The sequence below is a fragment of the Manis pentadactyla genome, chromosome 12 (assembly GCF_030020395.1).
Source record: "Manis pentadactyla isolate mManPen7 chromosome 12, mManPen7.hap1, whole genome shotgun sequence".
Taxonomy (NCBI): Eukaryota; Metazoa; Chordata; class Mammalia; order Pholidota; family Manidae; genus Manis; species Manis pentadactyla.
Genome location: NC_080030.1, coordinates 16769625 through 16792756, shown reverse-complemented (window position 1 = coordinate 16792756; position 23132 = coordinate 16769625). Strand labels below are relative to the sequence as shown.

Here is a 23132-nt window from a genome sequence, read left to right as displayed (position 1 = left end):
CTGTTTGAAAATTCTCTTCCATATCTATTGGCATAAATCAGAGAATGTTTTATAGCTGGTGTGGGATTATTGACTCTTGGGAGTATCTTTCATCCTTTTTGTAGTTCCCAGGAGTTTTCTTGAGCAGTTGGACCAATTTACCCACACATTGTTTGTTCCTGCTATTCTACATCATCACAAAAACATTTTCATTCATCTGATGAGGGGCTGTGAAATATTTAATTAACTTACATTTCTCTTATTATGACGGGAAGCATTTTCACGTATATGGGCCATTTAATTTCCCCCTTGCGGGAAATACATGATCTATCATAATTTCATTGAAATCCATGTCTGTCATATACAGTGTCTGTCATATATAGAATCTGTCATATTTACATGGAGATGTTTATCATTTTCTTATACATAAAGAGGTCTTCATTCAATTGACATAGCCATCTTTTTTGAGTTTATGCATAGGTAATCTATTCCTTATGTGAGTGGCTTATTTTTCATGGACTTTATGTCCAATATTTGTGATGCATAATTATGCTGAGTTTTGAAACAGTTAATTTGTCAGTATTTTCCCTGATGATTTTGCTCAATATGCCTTTATGTTGAAATCCCTACTTAATGCATTCTAAAGGACAGATATGTTTGCCTTTTACATAAGAAATAAAGCTATGTGAAATTAATTTTTATATTTGGTGTGAGTTAGAAATCCAAATTTGTTTTATGTCTGAAACATTTTTATTACAATGTCCATCAATTCACCATAATGTCAATCAGTAATAAGTATATCGCTCATCTATGCATTGGTATTTTTCTGGATGTTGTTTTCAGAACAGGAGGCCTTAGAGTTATCCTGCACCAATATCGTATTTCTCAATTATTATATTGCATCAGTCAGCTTAAACTAAATTTATTGTTGTAACAAACGAGTCCCGTTTCCAATTTGTTTGAATCCCAATAGTATATTGTACCACAGGATAACCACTTTTATGACAATGTGATATTTACTGCAACATTATTGACTACAAGACCCATAATCTTTATCTTTAGCCTGTAAGCTATATGTGGATGCAACTATTATGAAATTGGGAAACATTGGTTGTGGAATCCTACAATGATAGTGAAATATCTGTTCATGCTTAGTCCATACTGATTACAGAGTACATACCAGGGTGTGCTCAGAGAATGATACTGACAAGATGGTAGAGGAGGAGGCTGTTCACTTATATTCCTTCAGTAGCAATAATTTGTTCCACTCATCTATTCTTAAAGAGTAATCACGTTTCTCTACCTTGTTAAAAACTCATTGTTTATTTCTCAATCCTTCCCTTAGTTGACTTATTAACATTGATTCAGTTTATTATATATTTTTCATTGAAGTATAGTGGATACACAATTTATATTGGTTTCAAGTAGAAAACACAGTGCATCAACAGATACCCAAAATACTAAATCCTCACCCCAACTAGTACAGTTACTATCTGTCAACATAAAAAGATGTTGCAGAATCGAAGGTATACTACAATCCCTGTGACCAACTTATATTATGATTGAGAGGTTTGTGCTGTTTATCCCCTTCACTCTCTCTTTCCACCCACCCCAAACACTCCCCCATGGTAACCAGCATTCTCTTTTCTGTGTCTACTGCAATGAATCTACTACAATTTTTTTGTTTTTGTTTTAGATTCCAGAAATAAGTGAAATCATATGGTATTTGTCTTTCTCCGCCTGGCTTGTTTCACTTAGCGTAATACCCTCCAGAACCATCTATGTTGTTGCATAAGGCCGTATTTCATTCTTTATTCATGGTGGAATAAAATTCAATTGTGTATATTTACCATGTTTTCCTAACGGAAATCATTTATGAATGTATTTTCCCATATTGTAGTTTACCTTTTGTTCTGTTGATGGTGTCCTTTGCTGTGCAGAAGCTTTTTAGTTTGATATATTCCTACTTGTTCACTTTGTATTTTGTTTCTCTTGCCTGAAGAAATGTGTCTGGAAAAATATTGCTCTATACTTTTGATCAAGACATGATTTCCTTTTCTTTCTTCTAAGAGTTTTATGGTTAAATATCCTGCATTCAGGTCTTTGATCCATATTAAGTTGACCTTTGTGTATGGAGTTAGGCAGAAATCCAATTACATTCTCTTACACGTAGCTGTTTTCCCAGCAACAATTATTGAAAGGCTATCTTTTCACCACTGTATATTCATGGCTCCTTTATCGTATATTAATTGACCATATATGCATGCATTTATATCCGAGTTCTCTCTTTCTTTCCTGTTGATAGATGGGTCTATTCTTGTGTCGGTACCATACTGTTTTAATTACTGTTGCTTTGCATATAGCTTGAATTTAGGGAGTATAATCCCCCCAGCTTTGTTCTTCTTTCTCAGGATTGCTTTGGCTATTTGGCTCTTTTTTGGTCGCATATGAATTTTAGAACTCTTTGTTCTGGTTCATTGAAAAGTTCTGTTATAATTTTGATAGGGATAGCACCGAATCTCTAAATTGCTTTGGACTGGATGGTCATTTTGGCAATATTAATTGTTCCTACCCATATGCATTGCTGATTCTTTAGCTGTGTGGCTTGCTTTTGCATATCTTTTATAGAGTTTTATGAATGAACAGAACTGCTTAGTTTTGATATAGTTGACTTTGTCCATATTTTTCATAATACCTTGTTTGTGAAATCCCCAGTTACTTGAATCTGAAGAATTTGTAGTTTTGGATACATAATTCTGCATCTGCAATTCAGTTTTACCTTTGAGGTGAGGCAGGAATAAAGTTTACTTTTATGGCTCTGTACCTTTTAATAAATAGTCCATCCAGTTACCATAATCCCACTTCAGTTCTGTGATAAATAAACTGTGAATTTGTACACAGGGCATGTTAAAAGGCAAAATTCAGTTGAGGTCACTTGAAGACCTAATTGGTTTATCAAGCAATTCATTGACAGCATCCCATCCAGCAGGTAGAGAGATGGGAGGTTTTATAGGCATGAGTGCAGGACAAGGAAGTTATTAGGATAAGAAAATAAAAGATGGATTATTTCAGGCTAGGACACTTTTGGGGGAAGGGATTAGCAGGGTTTATTGTGCAGATTACCTCCCTAGAGCTGGTAAGGAATTCTCAGATCAACTGTTAAGAGGTCACGTTCTTGGAACAGGTTGAAGCTGTAACTAAGTCTGGGTTTGCTGTCATGAGGGACAAATAACTCCATTTGGGGTCTGCTGTTTGTTTTCTGTGACTATCAGTATATAGCATAACTGAGCCACATTCTAGGAAAAATGACTTTGCACTGACAAAGCGTGATATTTATATCTAAACATCATGGGGAGCACTAAATGATTTCCCTTTAGTGTTGTAATACAGGTAGTTGAAAGTCTCCTTGGTCATGTTTGGGAGCAGAGAGGGAGAGGTCTTTATCTACTAGTCGAAGACCATAGGGAGCCTGGTCAATTTCTTCTTATGTTTGCATTCCTTTTTTCTCCCTGATAACTTGATGGGAGATGTCTCTGTTCGTTACCTGTTCCCAGTGATGAAGAGGAGCGGGAACAAGGTGGACAACCAAACTGACCCTACAGCCTATACCTGCACTCCCCTGGTGTCCCTACTGGCATGTGAGATACATAGAGATGCAGAGTTGTACAGAAGAGGAGCAAAAAATCCAGAATTTACAAATATTAACATGTTGCCATTTGAATTATCTTCCTAATGTCAAAATACAGAAAGAAGGTAAATTCTTTATATTCTATTCCATTCCCCTCCTTCGCTTTTCACATCACCAGTCATGAATTTTGTTTCCAGGGTTTATTTCAAATTCTTCTCACATAAATATGTATATGTGTGTGTATGTATGTATCTATATAATGTGCATATATTATATACATGTGTGTGAACAAATATATGTGCACATACCTGCATATGAATTGGAATATACATACATGTACAATATATATGTGCCCATAAAAATGCCTAATTAATAGAGAAAATTATGTCATAATTGATACATCACACAGTTAAATTTGATGACCCAGAGTGAAATGTACTAAGAATGATGAATCACAAAATGTATTAAACACTAATTTTAAATGATCTTTTCAGCATATAAAGAACTGAAATACAGAATACGGATGTATTATGGATAGTATCATAAGGGTGTATGGGGAAAATTGAAGTTCCCTGGGCCAGGATCCTCACCTGAACCTAAACTACTTGATGATGTAATTGGACCCCTGTCAGGCTACTGCTCCCACACCCATAGACAATAAACTATTTTGACTGAGTCATTATATAAATTGCTCTGCCCATTGCTCTGGATCGAGGCAGAGATGAAGGAGGATTACAGACCTGCAGACTGTTTATTGCAGATGTAATTCTAGTGCTTGGAGTATCACAGGGAGAATAAATCTGTGTAAAATACACTTTTACCACAATTCTATTGTTAGTCCTCATTCTCACTGAATCCATAGTGAATTTGCCAAACCTGAAACTCCTTGACAAGACAGGGAAGAAAACGTTTTGCTTTACTCTCTTAGGTTCCCTGACCGGTTCTGAAAATTAAACTGACCAATATTACTAGGAAAGAAGCACACACATTTATTTAACATATGTTTTATGTGACATGGGAGCATTCACAGAAAATGAAGACCAGAAGAAACAGTTAGGCATGAGTATCTGTGTGCTAGGTCTGATGAAGAGTGGAAAATCGTGTGGAAGTGTGAGAGGTCAGAGGAAATGGGGGGCACCAAGTAGGCCACCTTTCTCGGAGCTCTTCTCTGTGCTCTTTGCCTTTGAATACAAGGATACTCGCTGCCTTTGCCAACCGGGAGGGCTCACATGAAGGTTTCATGACTTGTCTCAGGGAAAACATGCTGGAGAATGTCCAAGTGAATTTTTCCTTCTGATATTTTAGGAGCCTCCTTTGGTTAAAATTTTTGATATGCAAAGATGCCATATTTGAAGTAGTGTTTGCTGAACCCCTCCGAACTTTCACATGAAATATACTGAAAACACAGGGGGAAATAGCGCATATCAAGGTCAATGTAATGGTTCCCTCTGGGAAGGGAAAAATTATCAAGAATGTGGAAAATAAAGTGGGAGGGAGGGGGTACTTCAAATATACACGTGTTATTTTACTTCTTTATGTAAACTTAATGTAAGATGACAATGTATTTTTGATGGTGCCCGGTGACTCTTACTAGGAAACATTGCTTAAAACACCTTAACTGTATTTATAAATATTTATACCCCCATAAAATAGTAGGTTTTCCCACCTAAAATTGGACTTGGGTTTCTTGATGCACACCCTCCAAGCCAACTAACTGTGTGGTTGGTTCAGATTCTCCATGGAGCCTTTTCTGGAATGTGGGGAGGAAGAAATTTCCTCTATTGCTCAAGGTTCTTCTGCTTGTTAAAGAATCAAATTGACAGGAGACAGAATAACAGGGGAAAAACAAAGTTGAATTTCATGTGTAGGAGGAGTTCATAGCTAAAAATGCCAACGACAGTAAGGACCATGGGTCTGTATGTCATTCTGAAGGAAGGAGAAGAGGGGACGGGTCTGAGATGGCAAAGGAGAAGGGAGTGAGGCACAGGATTATGAAAGATTAAATATTTAGCAAACAAGTGTTTGCTGGGCCACACAGAAATGATGGCACACAGAGAGGGATGGTACAGCCTAGCCACACCCTTTCCTGTCTACCACCCCTTATTCACATTAGAATGTAGTTACCTATGGGGATGGCTGTCCTACCAGAGTAGGTGCTCCATCTATATTGTTTTTATGCTCTAGTCAGGTGACCATTTAATAATGTACATAACTGTCAAATCACTATGTTGTACAGTATAATACTGTATATTAATGATACTTCAATAAAAAATACCCAGAAAAATATTTTTATTAAATTGAGGGGAGAGGTCAAGTTTCTTTCTGAGTTTTTTGGACCTTGATTGCTTTCAATTCTGAGACAATATGCAAGTCCCAGAGGCACATCTTGGTGCAGCCTGCTCTTGGCCCCTACAGAAACAAAAATGCCTTTGTTTGTAACTATGAGAAGAACACAAAATTAATTAGAGAATAGTGTGTGTGTATAGATGCAAGGCAAGTGAAGCCAGGTAAACAGACACAGGTGGGTAAAAAATAGTTGGGTCGCAGCCATCCTGAATTCCTACTGTGTATAGAATTGGTCTGTAAGGGTTTGCACTGCTCTGGGATCAGAATGACACTAAATTGGCTTGGCTAATGAGGACTTGGGATATTGAGCCCCCAGGGAGACAGAGAGTCCATCTGTGACCACCTCACACAACAGCCCCACTGAGTCAGCAACCAACACACCTGAGGCTCCTCCCAGGGATGCTCCTGCTACATTATGAGCCAGTGCCTCCATCATGCTGTCTGCACTTCCTGAGGACAGACCTCCATCTTCCACATCCAGGGGATGCATCGCACATCACTCCTCAGTGAAGCCACCAGGTAACCCAAGTCCCTGAGTTAATGCACTGGAAATAAGGGCCGGTGTTCTACCACAGTTCCTTCCCATGGAGGCAGTGAGGAGGGTTCATGCTTAAAATGATCAAATCCCACTAGGCCATGGAGCTCCGGCCTCACTGTCTATCACCACAATGGACATCCCATATATGGGATTTGCATATCCCATGGCACCAGTGCTCCCTGGTCTTCATTCTCCTGGTGTCCTAACCCCATTCTCTAGGCTGCAATTCCTCCAGAGACAAAATCTGCCCCGTTTCAGGCAGGATTTATGTTAAATTTTCTCATATTTACTTCAATTCTTGGGGTGGTGACACGGAAATGCTTTCCTTATATTTACTTTTGATTCTCTTTCCTGGATTTTCATAACATGAGTGTGTAGAACACATGTTGTATTGTCCCCATAGACAATCTGGGGATAAGAGGGTGGCCCAAGAAACTGGGATTTCTAGTCCCTTTCTAGTCTCACCTGTTCTTTAAAAAACTACCAAATATTTTAAGTAAAAGCAGCAGAAACAGTGTTCTTTCTTATTTGTTTCCTTTTCTTTTCTTTTTTATAACTTATTACATCAGCAACACAGAGAAAAGATATTGTGATTTCTATAAGGCATATGCCCACCCCTCACTCATATCAGTACAGAATGAATAAATGCTGACATTGTATTGTATTCCCTTCAAGTTTTTATATAAAATAATAGAATGATATGCCTACAGAAGGTGCCCCTATTGAATTTCCCTCTCTTTTCTTCCATCCACTTCTAGAGCCATACCACCTTGAACACAAGGGCTTCCCTCATGTATGACTTTGGACTGTATCTGCATTCATAATTATATATATAGAGAGAGGAAGTAAGCATAATTCCTATTGGGACATGTAGAAATAAATTGTGATGTAATGGTATAGTAAGATAATTCCTGAGGTATTGTTATTTCAATTTTTTTTTCCTTTCTCATTTTTTAAAAATTTAAATATGATAAAAAAGACTATGGTCTTGTTTTTATATTAATGCAGCTTGGACTAAATATCAAATTAATCAAAAAATAAATTACATGGGAGAGCCAACTGTAAATGACATATCCGGTGTGGTCATATTCACAAAAAGGTTTTAAAATACAAAACAGTGCAATTTTTTTGTGGTATCATAATATTAAATATAGTAAAAAGTGCAGAGGAATCCTGTATATCAAGTTAGTGTTGTGGTTCCTTGTGGAAGTAAAAGAATCAGGATTGTATGAATACATAATAGAGGGACTTCAAATATATTTGTATTGAATATTGCAATAAAAACACCTAGTAATGCTGATATAAGTGAATTTGATAATGTTGACTGGCTGGAACCAAGATCTCCACTGGTGTATTTGTAATTTTCTTTCACTAGAATGATTCATAGTAAAAATAAATACATGTGTTTAGGATCAAGAAATATCTTAAAATTTCTCATGCTGTAGGATTTCTGTCATATGTTTTTTCTCCTGTATTTTTTGTTATTTGTGTTCATTCCAATATCTAATTATTTTTGTTATTTAATTCATTTAAATTGCTGTGTATTTCATCCCCTGTTCTTGCCAGATGAATAATGACATCACCGATGTCAGCTTCATTCCTTTCTTACATGATAAAGGTTCCCAATTCGAGTCTCAGCTTTTAATCTCTTCCCTGAAATTTGCTGTTGTCACAGTTGGGATGTTCTTTGTGATTGTTTTTCTTCCACTTCCCGAGCCCATTGCTTTCTTTTGATGAGTGAAACATTCCTGGGGCTGCTGTTCATGGCAGGAAAAAGAGAACCGTGACAGGAAATGTGAGGATGGGGGTTCCCTGTGCTGACTGCCATGCTGGATGTGTTTCTATTCATTGTCATCATTGCAACATCCCCATAAAGTCTGATGAAGGTTCCCGTTACACAAGTGAGGACACGAGGCCTCTGCAGAGACAATGTTCCCAGTTCACAAAGCAAGTGCTGCTCTGGACTGAAATCACTGTTTGAGTTCAAGTAATCCTCGAAATGATAAAGGCTGTCCCAGCCACTGCAGGCTCCCCAGGAGAGCAAGGACCACTGCTTCATAGAGACCATCCTGTAGGTCACTCGATTAGCTTGTAAGCGGCATGTATTTCTGCATGTCTTGTCTCGTTCTTCTCAGGACCAAGAGATTGTTCTTATTTTCCTATATGCCAGTACAATTCATCCTTTCTCAGATTTAACTGTTTTTCTTAATGATATGACACTATCACCTTAGGGGAAGACATCCACTTAGGATGAGATAGAGAATCTCACTGACAGAGTGCTCTACTTCTCGTAGAATGAACCACTAAGGCAGATGAGGACCATTTCAACTGGGGCATCTTATGAGCTTCAAGTTGATGGACAACGTTTCTTCTCTTTGACAGGAGCGGAGCGTATACTTGGACGGATGCCATGACCTGCTGTGTGCCACTTCATGGGTAGAGGTAGACATATCTTACAAGAAATGGAGAAATTTCACATATTGTTCAGAATGAAAATGTTAAAAATGTTAAAGGAAATTATGAAACCTGTGTGATAATGAATGCTGAGTCTGTGTCATCAGGGGCATTAAGAGAGACTGTTCAGGACAGTCAACTCAGCAGACAGGTGGTCTAAACTGAGACCCAGTCTTTGCCGTGCACCGACCATACTTCCTGTCCATGACCTAGCCTCAACTGACCCAAGTGTCCTCACAGGTAAATGGGATCACAGCATGTAAAATGCATCTGTAATGTGACCAGTCCTTCAGGTGATTCTGAAAAAGGCCAAATATTGGGGACCATTTATCTAGATGCAGATTTTGTAACATTTTTCTTGTTCTTCTGTTTGTTTGAAGGCATGAGATATTTCTAAAGGAAATGCCATGTCTTATTCTTGGTATCAGTCTCAGCACTTGGCACATTGTGCAAAATGGATTTGGTGATCTCTAAAATTTTGGGTCAGTAATGGGAAGACAGGAAATAAATAGTGTGAGAGATGGTGATGGAGGGAGAAGTTAGCAGAGGGACAGATCTGAATATTCATCTGGTTTCACAATATACATAGAGGGTACTGTTTCTATTTATTTAAGCACTGATTTTCAAACAGTAGCATGTTTCAAATTCATCTGGAGGGCTTGTTGAATCATACATTTCTGGTCCTCACCCCTGAATTTATACACAGTAAGGCTTCAGTAGTACCAAGAATTTTCATTTCTAACAAGTTCCCAGTTGATGTTGCTGCTGTTAGACCAGGAACTATTTTTTTCACTGTCCCTTTTATATCAGATTCATCAAGAACATGAATCAAACAGATGTTTCAGAATTCCTCCTCCTGGGATTGACAGATGATCCAGAACTACAACCCTTCCTCCTTGGGCTGTTCCTGTCCATGTACATGATCACTGTCTTTGGGAACCTGCTCATCATCTTGGCCATCAGCTCTGACTCCCACCTCCACACCCCCATGTACTCCTTCCTCTGCAACCTGTCCCTGGCTGACATCTGTATAAGCACAACCACCATCCCCAAGATGCTGGTGAACATCCAAGCACAGAATCAGCACATTAGCTACACTGGCTGCATTGCACAGATTGGTTTTGTCATATTTTTTCTTGGTTTTGAAAACTGTCTCCTTGCAGCAATGGCCTATGACCGCTATGTGGCCATCTGCCATCCACTGAGGTACATGGTCATCATGACGTCCCGGCTCTGTGCTATGCTGACTCTGCTCTCTCTGCTCCTCAGCATCGCAGATGCCCTGCTCCACTGTCTGATGGCGCTGAGGCTGTCCTTCTGCACAAACAGGGAAATCCCCCACTTCTTCTGTGAACTTGCTCAAGTCTTCAAGCTGGCCTGCTCTGACACCCTCATCAATAATTTCCTGATATATTCTTTAGGCAGCCTATTTGGGGGTGTTCCTGTATGTGGGATCATTTTCTCTTATACTCAAATTCTCTCTTCCATTTTGAGAATGCCCTCGGTGGAGGGTAAGCGGAAAGCCTTTTCCACCTGTGGGTCTCACCTCTCAGTTGTCTCCTTGTTCTATGGGACCGGATTTGGGGTGTACATTAGCTCTGCAGTTACTGACTCTTCCAGGAAGTCTGCTGTGGCCTCAATGATGTACATTGTGGTTCCCCAGATGATGAACCCCTTCATCTACAGCCTGAGGAACTGGGACATGAAGGGGGCGTTAAGGAAACTAATTACTAGGATACATCTGTCTTTAATGGGGTCACCTGCTTTAGGCTTGTTTTTCTTGAATGAGGCAATGTGACAGGATTCTTTAATGAGAAACAAGCCTGTTTTCCACCACCATGTGGCTCTAAGATGATCAGATCACATGATGGCCACGTGCATCTCAACATGGGCTTGAAATGTGATGATACTTTTGTCCAGCTCCAGGATGTTTGAGAATGACTTTGGTTTTCTAAACTCAGTTTCTTTGCTCAGTGTCCATTGAAGCAAAGCTGAATCAGGGGTTCTTATTTTAGTGACATTTTTGTAGATTACCCCCCAAACAAGGAGCATTGTAGAAGGTGGATAGGATAGGGAAAACTTTGAAGCAAGGCTGTTTTAATTTCTAGAGACTAGCTTTTGTCTGATCTGTAGTTACAACCATGCTGGGTGCAGCCCAGATTTAGGCATGCAGTGGGGCACGGCAGCTAGCCTTTCTAACCCCAATATAGTACTCAGAGTAGTCATTTGTAAAACATACCCTCCCAAGGCTACTTTAGCGTCCCCTATACTGATTTTAATTTACTATAAAGTTGATTTAATTAGATTTTCCTAGTCGTTTGAAATGATTGTGTGGTATTGAGATTCATCAGTGGTAAGCAGATACAGGTGTCATTCGTGGACATAATGCCCAGAGGCAGAAACCTGATTGTCCTTCCCTCGGTCAGTTGATACTAGACCTGTCCACAGAGTCAACAGAAGACATATGTGTCATGGGTTGTATGGTGGTCTTCAAAATATATGGCCACATCCTAATTCTCCTTAATATGATTTAATAGTAATATCATATAAATATAAATTTTTATCATCAGAGTGAATGTACTTGTTTAGAAAATCGAGTCGTTTCAGTGGAAGACATTCAGCTGGATTTTCAGGAGGGACAGACAGTGAATGTAATCACACATATCCTTATAACATAGACAGATATGCAGCCAGACCCAGAGAAAAGCCAGGAGCAATGTAACCGTGCAGAGAAACTGGGTTGATGCAAAAACATTTAATTGCCAGTATTGTAGAGTTTTGCCCTACAATAATGTCATTTTTATAACTTTTTACTTATTTTATTGCTTTTGCATGTATATATACACAATGTGTTACAAAGGTTTATTTCTTTTTGACCTTATTGAAGTTTCAACTTAATGAATGAATATCACTTCTTGGGTGTTATGTTCCTCATTGCAGTTCTGAGAATTCAATCATGTTGCTGGATTTAGCAGATATTTGTTCATTTTCAATGCTCTCTATTAATATTATATATGGTCACAATAAAAACAGGTTTTATCGTGTTGATGAATATTTTGGAAAATATTTTTACCTCATGAATAAAGTTGTTTGAATAGTCTCTTCTATATCTCCTGGCATAAATCAGAGATGGTTTTATAGTTGGAATTTAATTATTGGCTACTGGGATGTATCTTTCCTCCTTTTGTAGTTTCAAAGAGAGTTGCTAAGCATTTGGACCAAGTTACCCTCACATTATATGGTCCTGCTATTCTACATCATCACCAGAACATTTTCATTCACTCTGATAAAGGGCTGTAAAATATCATTTATTTAATTTATATTTCTCTTATTATTAGAGTAAGCATTTTCATAACTTATGGGCCATTTATTTTCCCCCTTGTGTGAAAGCCATGCCTATGATATTTCCACGGAGATGTTTATGTCTTTCTTATTAATTCATGTGGTCTTTATTCAATTGGTTAGCCATTCTTTATGAGTTTATGCACTGCAAATCTATTCTTCAGGTGAGTGGCTCATTTTACATGTCCTTTATCTACAATGTTTGCAATGCATTATTGTGATGAATTTTGAAATAGTTTAATATGTCAACATTTTCCCGGATGACTGGAGCTCAGTACATCTTGAAGTTGAAATCCTTACTTACTTCACTCTAACGGACTGTTACTTTGCCTTTTCAATTTGAGGCATGAAGGTCAAATTAATTTTTATGTTTGATGTGAGATAGGAATCCAAATTTGTTTTTACATTTGAGAGCTTTTTATTGAACTGCCCATCCATTCACTATAATGCCAGTTGGTAACAAGTACACTGCCCATGTATGCATTTATAATTTTCCAGATGCTGTTCTCAGAAAAATAGACAAGTTTCCCTGCACCAATATGCTATGTCTTAATTATTGTATCACATCAGTCAGCTAAAACTAAATTTATTGCATTAACGAACAAGTCCCGTTTTTATTTTTGGTCATAAGCACAATGGCACATTGCTCCACAGGTTGCCCACTTTTATAATAATTGCAACATTATTGACTACAAACCCTGTAATTTTTATTTATAACCCATAAGGTCTAAAATATTGATATATAGTTTGAAGCTAGTAGTATGAAATTGAGAAACATTGGTAATGGAATTCTAAAAGGGAGTGAAATAACTGTTCATATTAGTCCATACTGATTATAGAGCATATATTAGAATCTGCTCAGAGAGTGATACTCATCAGTGTGGTAGAACAGTAGGCCCTTTCTCTTACCTCCCCATAGTAACAATAATTGGACCACCATGGATTCTTAAAGAGTCATAAAACTTCTCTACCTTGCAAAGTTCTCATTGTTTAATTCTCAATCCTTCCCCTAATAGAGCTATCAGCAAAATGGATTCAGTTCATTATTTTTATTGAAGTATAGCTGATATACAATCTTATATTGATTTCAAATAGAAAACACGGTGGTTTAACAGTTTCCCACATTATTAAATCCTCACATCAACTAGAAGACTTACCACCTCTCAACATAGAAAGATGTTTTAGAATGTTTAGCTATACGACCCATGCTATGCTACCATCCCTGTGACCAACTTATATTTTGATTAAGAATTTTTGTGCCCCTTTATTCCCTTCACTCTCTCCACTCATACCCTCTCCCCTATGGTAGCCATAAGGTATATTCACCTGTACTTGCTGCTGTTATGTTCTTTTTGTTTTATTTTATTTTTAGATTCTAAAAATAAGTGATTTCATATGGTATTTGTCTTTGTCCACCTCGTTTGTTACACTTATCATAATACTCTCTAGATCCACTCATATTTTTGCAAATTACAGAATTTATTTCTTTTTTATGGCTGCTTAACATTCCATTTTGTATATGTACCCAATCCTCTTTATCCATTCATCTATTTATGGACACTTTGATTGCTTCCATGTCTTCACTATTGTAAATAATATGGCAGTAAACATAGGGGTGCATATATCTTTGAATCAAAGATTTTGTTTTCTTCTGGCAATTTTATAGAGGTGGAAATACTGGGTCATATGGAACTTCTGTTTTTAGCTCTTTTAGGCAGCATCATACTGCTCTTCACAGGGGCTCTACCAATTTACAGTTCCACCAATAGTGCAGGAGGTGTCACGCTCTTCTACATCCTCACCAAACCTTGTTATTTGTCATCTTTTGGAGAGTGGCAATTCTGACTGGTGTGAGGGATATCTGACTGTGGTATTTATTTGCATTTTCTTATGATTAGTGATTTGGAGCACATATTCATATGCTTGTGGGCCATTTATATTTCTGCTTTGGAAGAACGTCTGATTCAGTTCATTTCTTACTAATATACTTTTTTTTTCTTCTTTTAGTATCACATTACTTTGGATTTATTCTTCTGTCACTGGCTACTATTTCTCTGTCTCCTACAATCATCATTCTCATCTCCCCAGCCTGCACCACAGGAGGGAAATTTGGATCAGCATTCAATCCCTCTCTGTAGCTAACATCACTTCTTTACAATAGCATCCAGACTCATGGTCTGTATGCCATCAACCCACTAAAAGGCTCCCAAACTTATGTCTCCATAAAGCTTCTCTACTTTGATTTCCAGAGGTGTATCTGTCCACTGACATCCCTACATAGATGCCACACAGGCATTTTGACCCCAAATCCTGATATTAATCTACAAATAGAATATGCTCACAGTTTTCCCCATCATCATTGATGGCAACTCCAATTCTTCTGCTGTTGAGTACTTTCCTCATACTGGCACCAAACTTGATCCCTTCTTTCTCTTATAAACTGAGCCAAATTTCCAGAAATCCCTGTTATTTATATGTCAAAATATATCCAAATCCAGCTGAATCTTATATCTCCACCATTCACACCTTGATTGAAGCCACTAGAAGTTTAGAATTGTTCAAAAGCCACCTCACCTGGGCCACCCTTTGTCTGCCTTTTCATCAGTAGAATGTTGATAAAATCTGTCTGACATTAGGTCTTTGATATCCTCTTTAACGTTTTTTTTCCCTCTTATCTGTTTCAGCCAATGCTGGTCCTCTTATGTTCTGATTATTCCCTTTTTGGTTTTCTGTTTCAGGATTCTTCCTCTTTCTAGCTGTTAACCTTTTGATTAACAGATTTTACTTGCATGAACAAGTTTTCTCCTCTCTTCCTTTTTCTATTGATGTGCTCATGCTTCCTTGTCTTCCAAGTTCACAATTACACTCACCAATTCCTAGTTCTCTACTCCTGAATTCAGTTTACTGATGCTGTTTGTTCAGTGACATTGAGAATACCACAGATACAGCTGTTAGATTAGTTCAGTTTTCCCTGAAGTTTTTTAAAATATTGGATATTGGTTCATAGTCATGGTTCTACTCATTCCCAAAATTGTGTGTTCATCCTTTTTGTCAGAAATAAGGAACTTCCACTTCCGTGTTCGACATCAGGCATATAGTCTTTTTAAAGGGTATTTCATTCTCATTAGCTGAAAGGGTGTCTTCACAGAGATAGAAGTAAATCTGTAGAGCTCCATGCCTCCAGGCCACCTACCACTTTATGTTACAGTTCTTTTGCTTGTACATGGAAACTTTTAAAATATGGTTTGGTTATATCTTTGCCTTTTTTATCTACTAGTCATGGATTTGAAGTGAATGGTATTAAGATGGGAAATAATGACATAACCACACCATTTTGCCAAAGATTTACTTCCAGTAATATATCTGGAAAAATAGAGATTAAGAAAGCTCATATAGAAATAGATAAAGTGTAAAGCAAACTGATGAACAAAATAAGTGCTGAAGTCCTTAAAGAAAAATGTTTTTTTTTATTTTGCTATTGTTAATGTGCAATTACATGGGCAATATGATAGTTACCAGACTCCCCCTATTATCAAGTCCCCACCACATACCCCATTACAGTAACTGTCCATCAGCATAGTAAGATGCTATAGAAACATTACTTGTCTTCTCTGTGTTATACTGCCTGCCCCATATTCCTCCACCCCCACCATTACATTATGTATTCTAATCGTAACACCCCTTATTCCCCCTTATCCCTCCATTCCCACCCATCTTCCCCAGTTCCTTTCCCTTTGGTAACTGTTAGTCCATTCTTGAGTTCTGTGAGTTTGCTGCTGTTTTTGTCCTTCAGTTTTTTCTTTGTTCATATACTCCACAGAGGAGTGAAATCATTTGATACTTGTCTTTTTCCACCTGACTCATTTCACTGAGCATAATGCCCTCTAGCTCCATCCATGTTGTTGCAAATAGTAGGATTTGTTTTCCTCTTATGGGTGAATAATATTCCATTGTTTATACGTACCACATCTTCTTTATCCATTCATCTACTGATGAACACTTAGGTTGCTTCCATTTCTTGGCTATTTGTAAATAGTGCTGCAAAAAACATAGGGGTGCATCTGTCTTTTTCAAACTGGGATGCTGTATTCTTAGGGTAAATTCCTAGGAGTGGAATTCCTGGGTCAAATGGTATTTCCATTCTGAGTTTTTTGAGGAAGCTCCATACTGCTTTCCACAATGGTTGAATTTACATTCCCACCAGCAGTGTAGGAGGGTTCTCCTTTCTTCACATCCTCACTAAATTTGTTATTGTTTGTCTTTTAGATGGCGGCCATCCCAACTGTTGTGAGGTGATATCTCATTGTAGTTTTAATTTGCATTTCTCTGATGATTAGCGACATGGAGCATCTTTTCATGTGCCTGTTGGCCATCTGAATTTCTTCATTGAAGAAGTGTCTGTTCAGCTCCTCTTCCCATTTTTTAATTCGCTTATTTGCCTTTTGTTTGTTGAGGTGCGTGAGCTCTTTGTATAATTTGGATGTCAACCCCTTTTCGGACATGTCATTTATGAATATATTCTCCCATATGGTAGGATGTCTTTTTGTTCTATTGATGCTGTCCTTTGCTCTACAGAAACTTTTTAGTTTGATATAGTCACACTTGTTCATTTTTTCTTTTTTTCCCCTTGCCTGAGGATACATGTTCATCAAGTTGCTCATATTTATGTCCAAGGATTTTGCCTATGTTTTTTCCTAAGGGTTTTGTGGTTTCATGACTTACATTCAGGTCTTTGATCCATTTTGAGTTTATTTTTGTGTAGGGGGTTAGACAATAATCCATTTTCATTCTCTTACACGTAGCTGTGCAGTTTTGCCAACACTATCTGTTGAAGAGGCTGTCATTTCCCCATTGTATGTTCCTGGCTCCTTTATTGTATATTAACTGACCATATATGGTTGGGTTTACATCTGGGCTCTCTAGTCTGTTCCATTGATCTATGGGTCTGTTCATGTGGCAGTACCAAATTGTCTTGATCCCTGGGCTTTGTAGCAGAGCTTGAAGTCAGGGAGTGTAATTCCCCCCACTTTATTCTTCCTTCTCAGGATTTCTTTGGCTAATCGGGGTCTTTTGCAGTTCCATATGAATTTTAGAACTTTTTGCTCTAGTTCATGGAAGAATGCTATTGATATTTTGATCGGGATTGCATTGAATCTGTAGATTGCTTTAGGCAGGATGGCCATTTTGACAATAATAATTCTTCCTACCTATGTGCATAGGGTGTTTCCATTTAGTGATATCTTTTTAATTTCTATCATGAGTGTCTTGTAGTTTTCAGGGTGTAAGTCTTTCACTTCCTTGGTTAGGTTTATTCCTAGGTATTTTATTTTTTTTTGATGCAATTGTGAATGGAATTGTTTTCCTGATTTCTCTTTCTGCTAGTTTATTGTTATTGTATGGGAATGCAACAGATTTCTGTGTATTAATTTTGTATCCTGCAACTTTACTGGATTCTGATATTAGATCTAGTAGTTTTGGAGTAGATTCTTTAGGGTTTTTTATGTGCAATATCATGTCATCTGCAAGCAGGGATGGTTTGACTTCTTCCTTACTATTCTGGATGCTTTTTACTTCTTTGTGTTGTCTGATTGCCAGGGCTAGAACTTCTAGAACTATGTTGAACAAAAGTGTGGTTGAGGGCATCCTTGTCTTGTTCTGATCTGAAAGGAAAAGCTTTCAGCTTCTCATTGTTAAGTATAATGTGGGATGTGGGTTTGCCATATATGGCCTTTATTATGTTGAGTTACTTGCCCTCTATATTCATTTTGTTGAGAGTTTTTACCATGAATGGATGTTGAATTTTGTTGAATGTTTTTTCAGCATCTATGAAGATGATCATATGGTTTTTGTCCTCCTTTTTGTTGATGTAGTCAATGATGTTGATGAATTTTCTAATGTTGTACTATCCTTGCATCCCTGGGTTGAATCCCACTTGATCATGATGGATGATCTTTTTGATATATTTTTGAATTTGGTTTGCTAATATTTTGTTGAGTATTTTTGCATTTATGTTCATTAGGGATATTGGTCTGTAATTTTCTTTCCTTGTGGTGTCTTTCCCTTTTTTTGGTATTAGAGTGAGTTGGCCTCATAGAATGAGTTTGGGAGTATCCCCTCCTCTTCTACATTTGGAAAACTTTAAGTTGGATGAGTATTAGGTCTTCGCTAAATGTATGATAAAAGTCAGCAGTGAAACCATCTGGTATGGGCGTTTTGTTTTTAGGTAGTTTTTTGATTATGAATTCAGTTTCTTTGCTTATAATTGGTCTATTAAGATTTTCTGTTTCTTTCTGGGTCAGGCTTGTTAGGTTGTATTTTTTTTGAAAGTTGTCTATTTCTTCTACGTTATCCAGTTTGTTAGCATATAATTTTTCATAGAATTCTCTAATAGTTCTTTGTATTTCTGTGGTGTCCGTAGTGATTTTTCCTTTCTCATTTCTGATTCTGTTTTTTGTGTGTAGACTCTCTTTTTTTCTTGATAAATCTGGCTAGGGGTGTGTCTATTTTGTTAATTTTCTTGAAGAACCAGCTCCTACTTTCATTGATTCTTTCTATTGTTTTATTCTTCTCAATTTTATTTATTTCTGCTTTAATCTTTATTATGTCCCTACTTCTACTGACTTTGGGGCTCATTTTTTCTTCCTTTTCTAGTTTCATTAATTGTGAATTTAGACTGTTCATTTGGGATTGTTCTTTCCTGAGGTAGGTCTGTATTGCAATAAATTTCCCTCTTAGCACGGCCTTTGCTGCCTCTCACAGATTTTACAGTATTGAATTATTGTTGTCATTTGTCTCCATATATTGTTTTATCTCTGTTTTTAGTGTTCATTGATCCATTGATTATTTAGGAGCATGTTGTTAAGCCTCCATGTGTTTGTGAGCTTTTCATTTTCTTTGAGTAATTTATTTCTAGTTTCATACCTTTCTGATCTGAGATGCTGGTTGGTATCATTTCAATCTTTTTGAATTTAGTGAGGTTCTTTTTTTGGCTTAGTATGTGATCTATTCTTGAAAATGTTCCACGTGCACTTGAGAGGAATGTGTATCCTGTTGCTTTTGGATGAAGTGTTCTCAAGAAGTCTGTTAGGTCCATCTGTTCTAATACATTGCTCAGTGCCTCTGTCTCTTTACTTATTTTCTGTCAGGTTGATCTGTCCTTTGGAGTGAGTGGTGTGTTGAAGTCTTCTAAAATGAATGCATTGCATTCCCTTTCCCCCTAGAATTCTGTTAGTATTTGTTTCACATATGTAGGTCCTCCTGTGTTGGGTGCATAGATATTTATAATGTTTATATCCTCTTGTTGGACTGACCCCTTTATCATTATGTAATGTCCTTCTTTGTCTCTTGCGACTCTCTTTGTTTTGAAGTCTACTTTGTCTGATACAAGTACTGCAAATCCTGCTTTTTTCTCCATACTACTTGCATGAAATATCTTTTTCCATCCTTTTCTTTCAGTCTGTGTATGTCTTTGGGTCTGAAGTGAGTCTCTTGTAGGCAGCACATAGGTGGGTCTTGTTTTTTTATCCATTCAGTGACTCTACATCTTTGGATTGGTGCACTCAGACCACTTAAATTTAGAGTGATTTTCGATAGGTATGTACTTATTGCCATTGCAGGCTTTAGATTTGTGGCTACCAAAGGTTCAAGGGTAATTCCCTTACTATCTAAGAGTCTAATTTAATTCACCTCATATGCTATTATAAACACAACCTACAGATTCTTTTTTTTCCTCCTTTTTCTTTGCATGTTACATATCATATTCCGTACTCTTTGTGTATCCTTTGGGTGACGTCTATTTAGTCTTAGGAATAGTTCCATCTATAGGAGTCCCTCCAAAATGCACTGTAGAGGTGGTTTGTGGGAGGTAAATTCTTTCAGCCTTTGCTTATCTGAAAATTGTTTAATCCCTCCTTCAAATTAAATGCTATCCTTTCTGGGCAGAGTATTCTTGGTTCAAGGCCCTTCTGCTTCATCGCATTAAATATATCTTGCCACTCCCTTCCGGCCTGTAAGGTTTCTGTTGAGAAATCTGATGATAGCCTGATGGATTTTCCTTTGTATGTGATCTTTTTTCTCTGTCTATCTGCTTTTAAATGTCTGTCTTTATCCTCAATCTTTGTCATTTTATTTATATGTTTTGATGTTGCCTCCTTGGGTCCCTTGTGTTGGGAGATCTGTACATCTCAATGGCTTGAGAGACTATCTCCTTCCCCAGATTGGGGAATTTTTCAGAAATTACCTCCTCAATGACACTTTCTATTCCTTTCTCTCTCTCTTCTTCTTCTGGTACCCCTATTATGTGAATATTATTCCATTTGGATTGGTCACACAGTACTCTCAATATTCTTTTAATCTAAGAGATTCTTTTTCAACTCTGTTCCTCAGCTTGTTTGTACTCCTCTTCTCTAATTTCTATTCCATTTACCATCTCTTCTACTACATCGAATCTGCTTTTAAATCCCTCCTTTGTATATTTCATTTCAGATATGGAATTTCTTAATGATTGAATCTCCATCTTAAATTCCTTCCTGAGTTCTTGAATATTTTTCTGTACCTCCATGAGCATCTTTATGATTGCTATTTTGAACTCTCTTTCAAGAAGATCGGTGAGTTCCATTTCATTTGGCCCTTTTTCTGGGGTTTGTGAGATTTTGGTCTGAATCATGTTCTTTTCATGTTTTGTATTTCTCTGTGGTGCCTGTTATTTCCCAGAAGCTCCAGTCTCTGGAGCTACTCAACCCCTAGAGTGAGGTTTAGGGTTGTATGGGAGCCAATCTGGAGCGAGGGGGGATGAAATATCTGTTTCCTACTTCCTGTTCACCTTGCCTGTCTCCTGAGTCAGAACCAGAGGGCCGAGCACCCAGGTGAAAGCCTCTGCGCTCAGTGTCTCTAGCTGTTGTAGGTGGGGCCTCCCTCTGGCTGGTCTCCTGCCACAAGAGTAACTGCTGGATTGTGAGCTGTTGCCAGCCGGCCAGGAGGAAGGCTTGGCAGGCTGCATGTCACAATGGATGGCCTTGGAGCTGAGTAGGCAGCCAGGGGGTTGGGGCACCTGAAGCTCCTCAAGTTCCCAAACAGCTGGGCAGTGCACGTCCAGACAACCTTGTGCCCCTGTCCTTTCTCCCGTGCAGCAAGCTCCATGCAAACCCCACCCCTTCAGCAGCCTTCTTGCTGCCCGGGAGCCTGTCAGACTGCCTCCCTTCCCTTGTCCCAGAGCAGATGGGTGTGGATCCCATCCTCCACAAATGGCAGGTATCTCAGTCTCTTAAACACTCTGCCTGTCCCAGCTTCCCATCCTCCAGAGCACCACACAGTATAGGTTTCTGCTTGTAAAGCAGATCTCCATGGCTGGGTGTTCAGCAGTCCCAGGCTTCCACCCCCTCCCTTCTCCAGTTCTCTTTCTCCCACCCGTGAGCTGGGGTGGCGGAAAGGCTCGGGTCCTGCTGGATCAAGGCTTTCATATGTTGCCCTGTTTTGTGAGGTCTGTTCTGTTCGTGAGGTCTGTGTGCAATCTGTTGCAGCCTTCTTTAATGCTGCTGTTTTAGGGTTAGTTGTATTAACTATATTTTCACACTATCTGTGGTTTTGGGAGAAGTTCTCTGTCTCACCTCTCATGCCACCATCTTGAATCTCAATATCAGAAAAATGTTTCTTATATAAATATTAACATGGAGTATCACTCACATGTATTAAATTATGGATGAAATATCATTTGAAAAAGAACAAAAGTATACACTACTCCCTTTCGGTGACATTATGTTTTATCCAAACAATTGAAAATGGAGGACTATAATGCCACCCGATGTCCCACAACATGAAGAAAAATGTACGTTGTATTTGATTGTGTGGAAATATGGAAAAGTGGTTATGAAAGTTTAAAAGGACAATGTTTCTACTGATCATATTCACAAATGAACTGAAATAATAGATAAGACTCTGCTCTGTAAAATATAGACAACAAAATTAAGGTATAAGATGCATGCATAACTCTAAAAATAATACACCCATAATTGTTTGAATTCTACGGATTACCTATATTTATAAACGTTTTCAACAATATAAACAGTTATGCTTCCTCACGTAAAATTGGAACCAGACTTCCTAATATAGTAATTAGCTAGAGATGCTTTTGTTTGTAACTTTAAAAAGAGGTGTGGAATTTATTAGCACACAAGTATGTTTGTGTGCAAGGTGTGTGAAGTGGAGGTGATCCAGAACAGTGCAGAGGATGGATGGTGTACATTGGATTCCCAGGGCAGGAATCAGGTATCAGGAAATCTACTCCTGCATCATCTTAATCCTCAAGGATTTTCACAACCTAGCAGATCAGAATGACACTAAAAATATTTGTCTAATGAGGAGCTTTGGATGTTGGTCTCCCAGGGACATAGAGACTGTGAGGAGTCAGCCCATGACAACCTCCTGGAGCAGCGCTTACCTAGTCAGGAGGTGCACACCTGTGTTCCATGCTGGGATGGCCTTTCCTGACCAGGAGCCTCCTGCCTCACATGGTGTCTCTTCCCTTCCTGAGGACACATCTTCTGTCTTCAGTATCCAGGCCACTTTTCAAACTTTGTTCCATGCAGACACCAGCCAGGGAACACAAATGCTTTTGTGAAGAGAACAGGTGTTTTAAAGCAACTACATATATGGGAAGCCTTGAGGAGGGGACAGGTATGAAAAGATCTGAGCCAGGCATCCCGTGGTCCACAGGTTAACTGTTTCCTCAGGGACAAGTTATGATGAACATTTGGACCAATACTCAGCCAGTTCTCGATCTGCCTGTCTCCTACATTCTCTAAAACATGGCAGAACTTATTTTCCTCCGGAGCAGGAATCTCACCTTTC

General features: G+C 38.2%; 1 protein-coding gene across 1 annotated transcript; it reads left to right on the top strand.

Annotated features, from left to right (window-relative positions):
• The first annotated feature begins 8490 nt into the window (after positions 1–8490).
• LOC118929204 (olfactory receptor 7G2-like) lies at positions 8491–10743 on the top strand. Its single transcript, XM_057489186.1, has 2 exons — positions 8491–8582; positions 9756–10743. Exons 1-2 carry the CDS (start codon positions 8491–8493, stop codon positions 10741–10743), a joined length of 1080 nt encoding a protein of 359 aa, XP_057345169.1.
• Positions 10744–23132: the final 12389 nt, after the last annotated feature.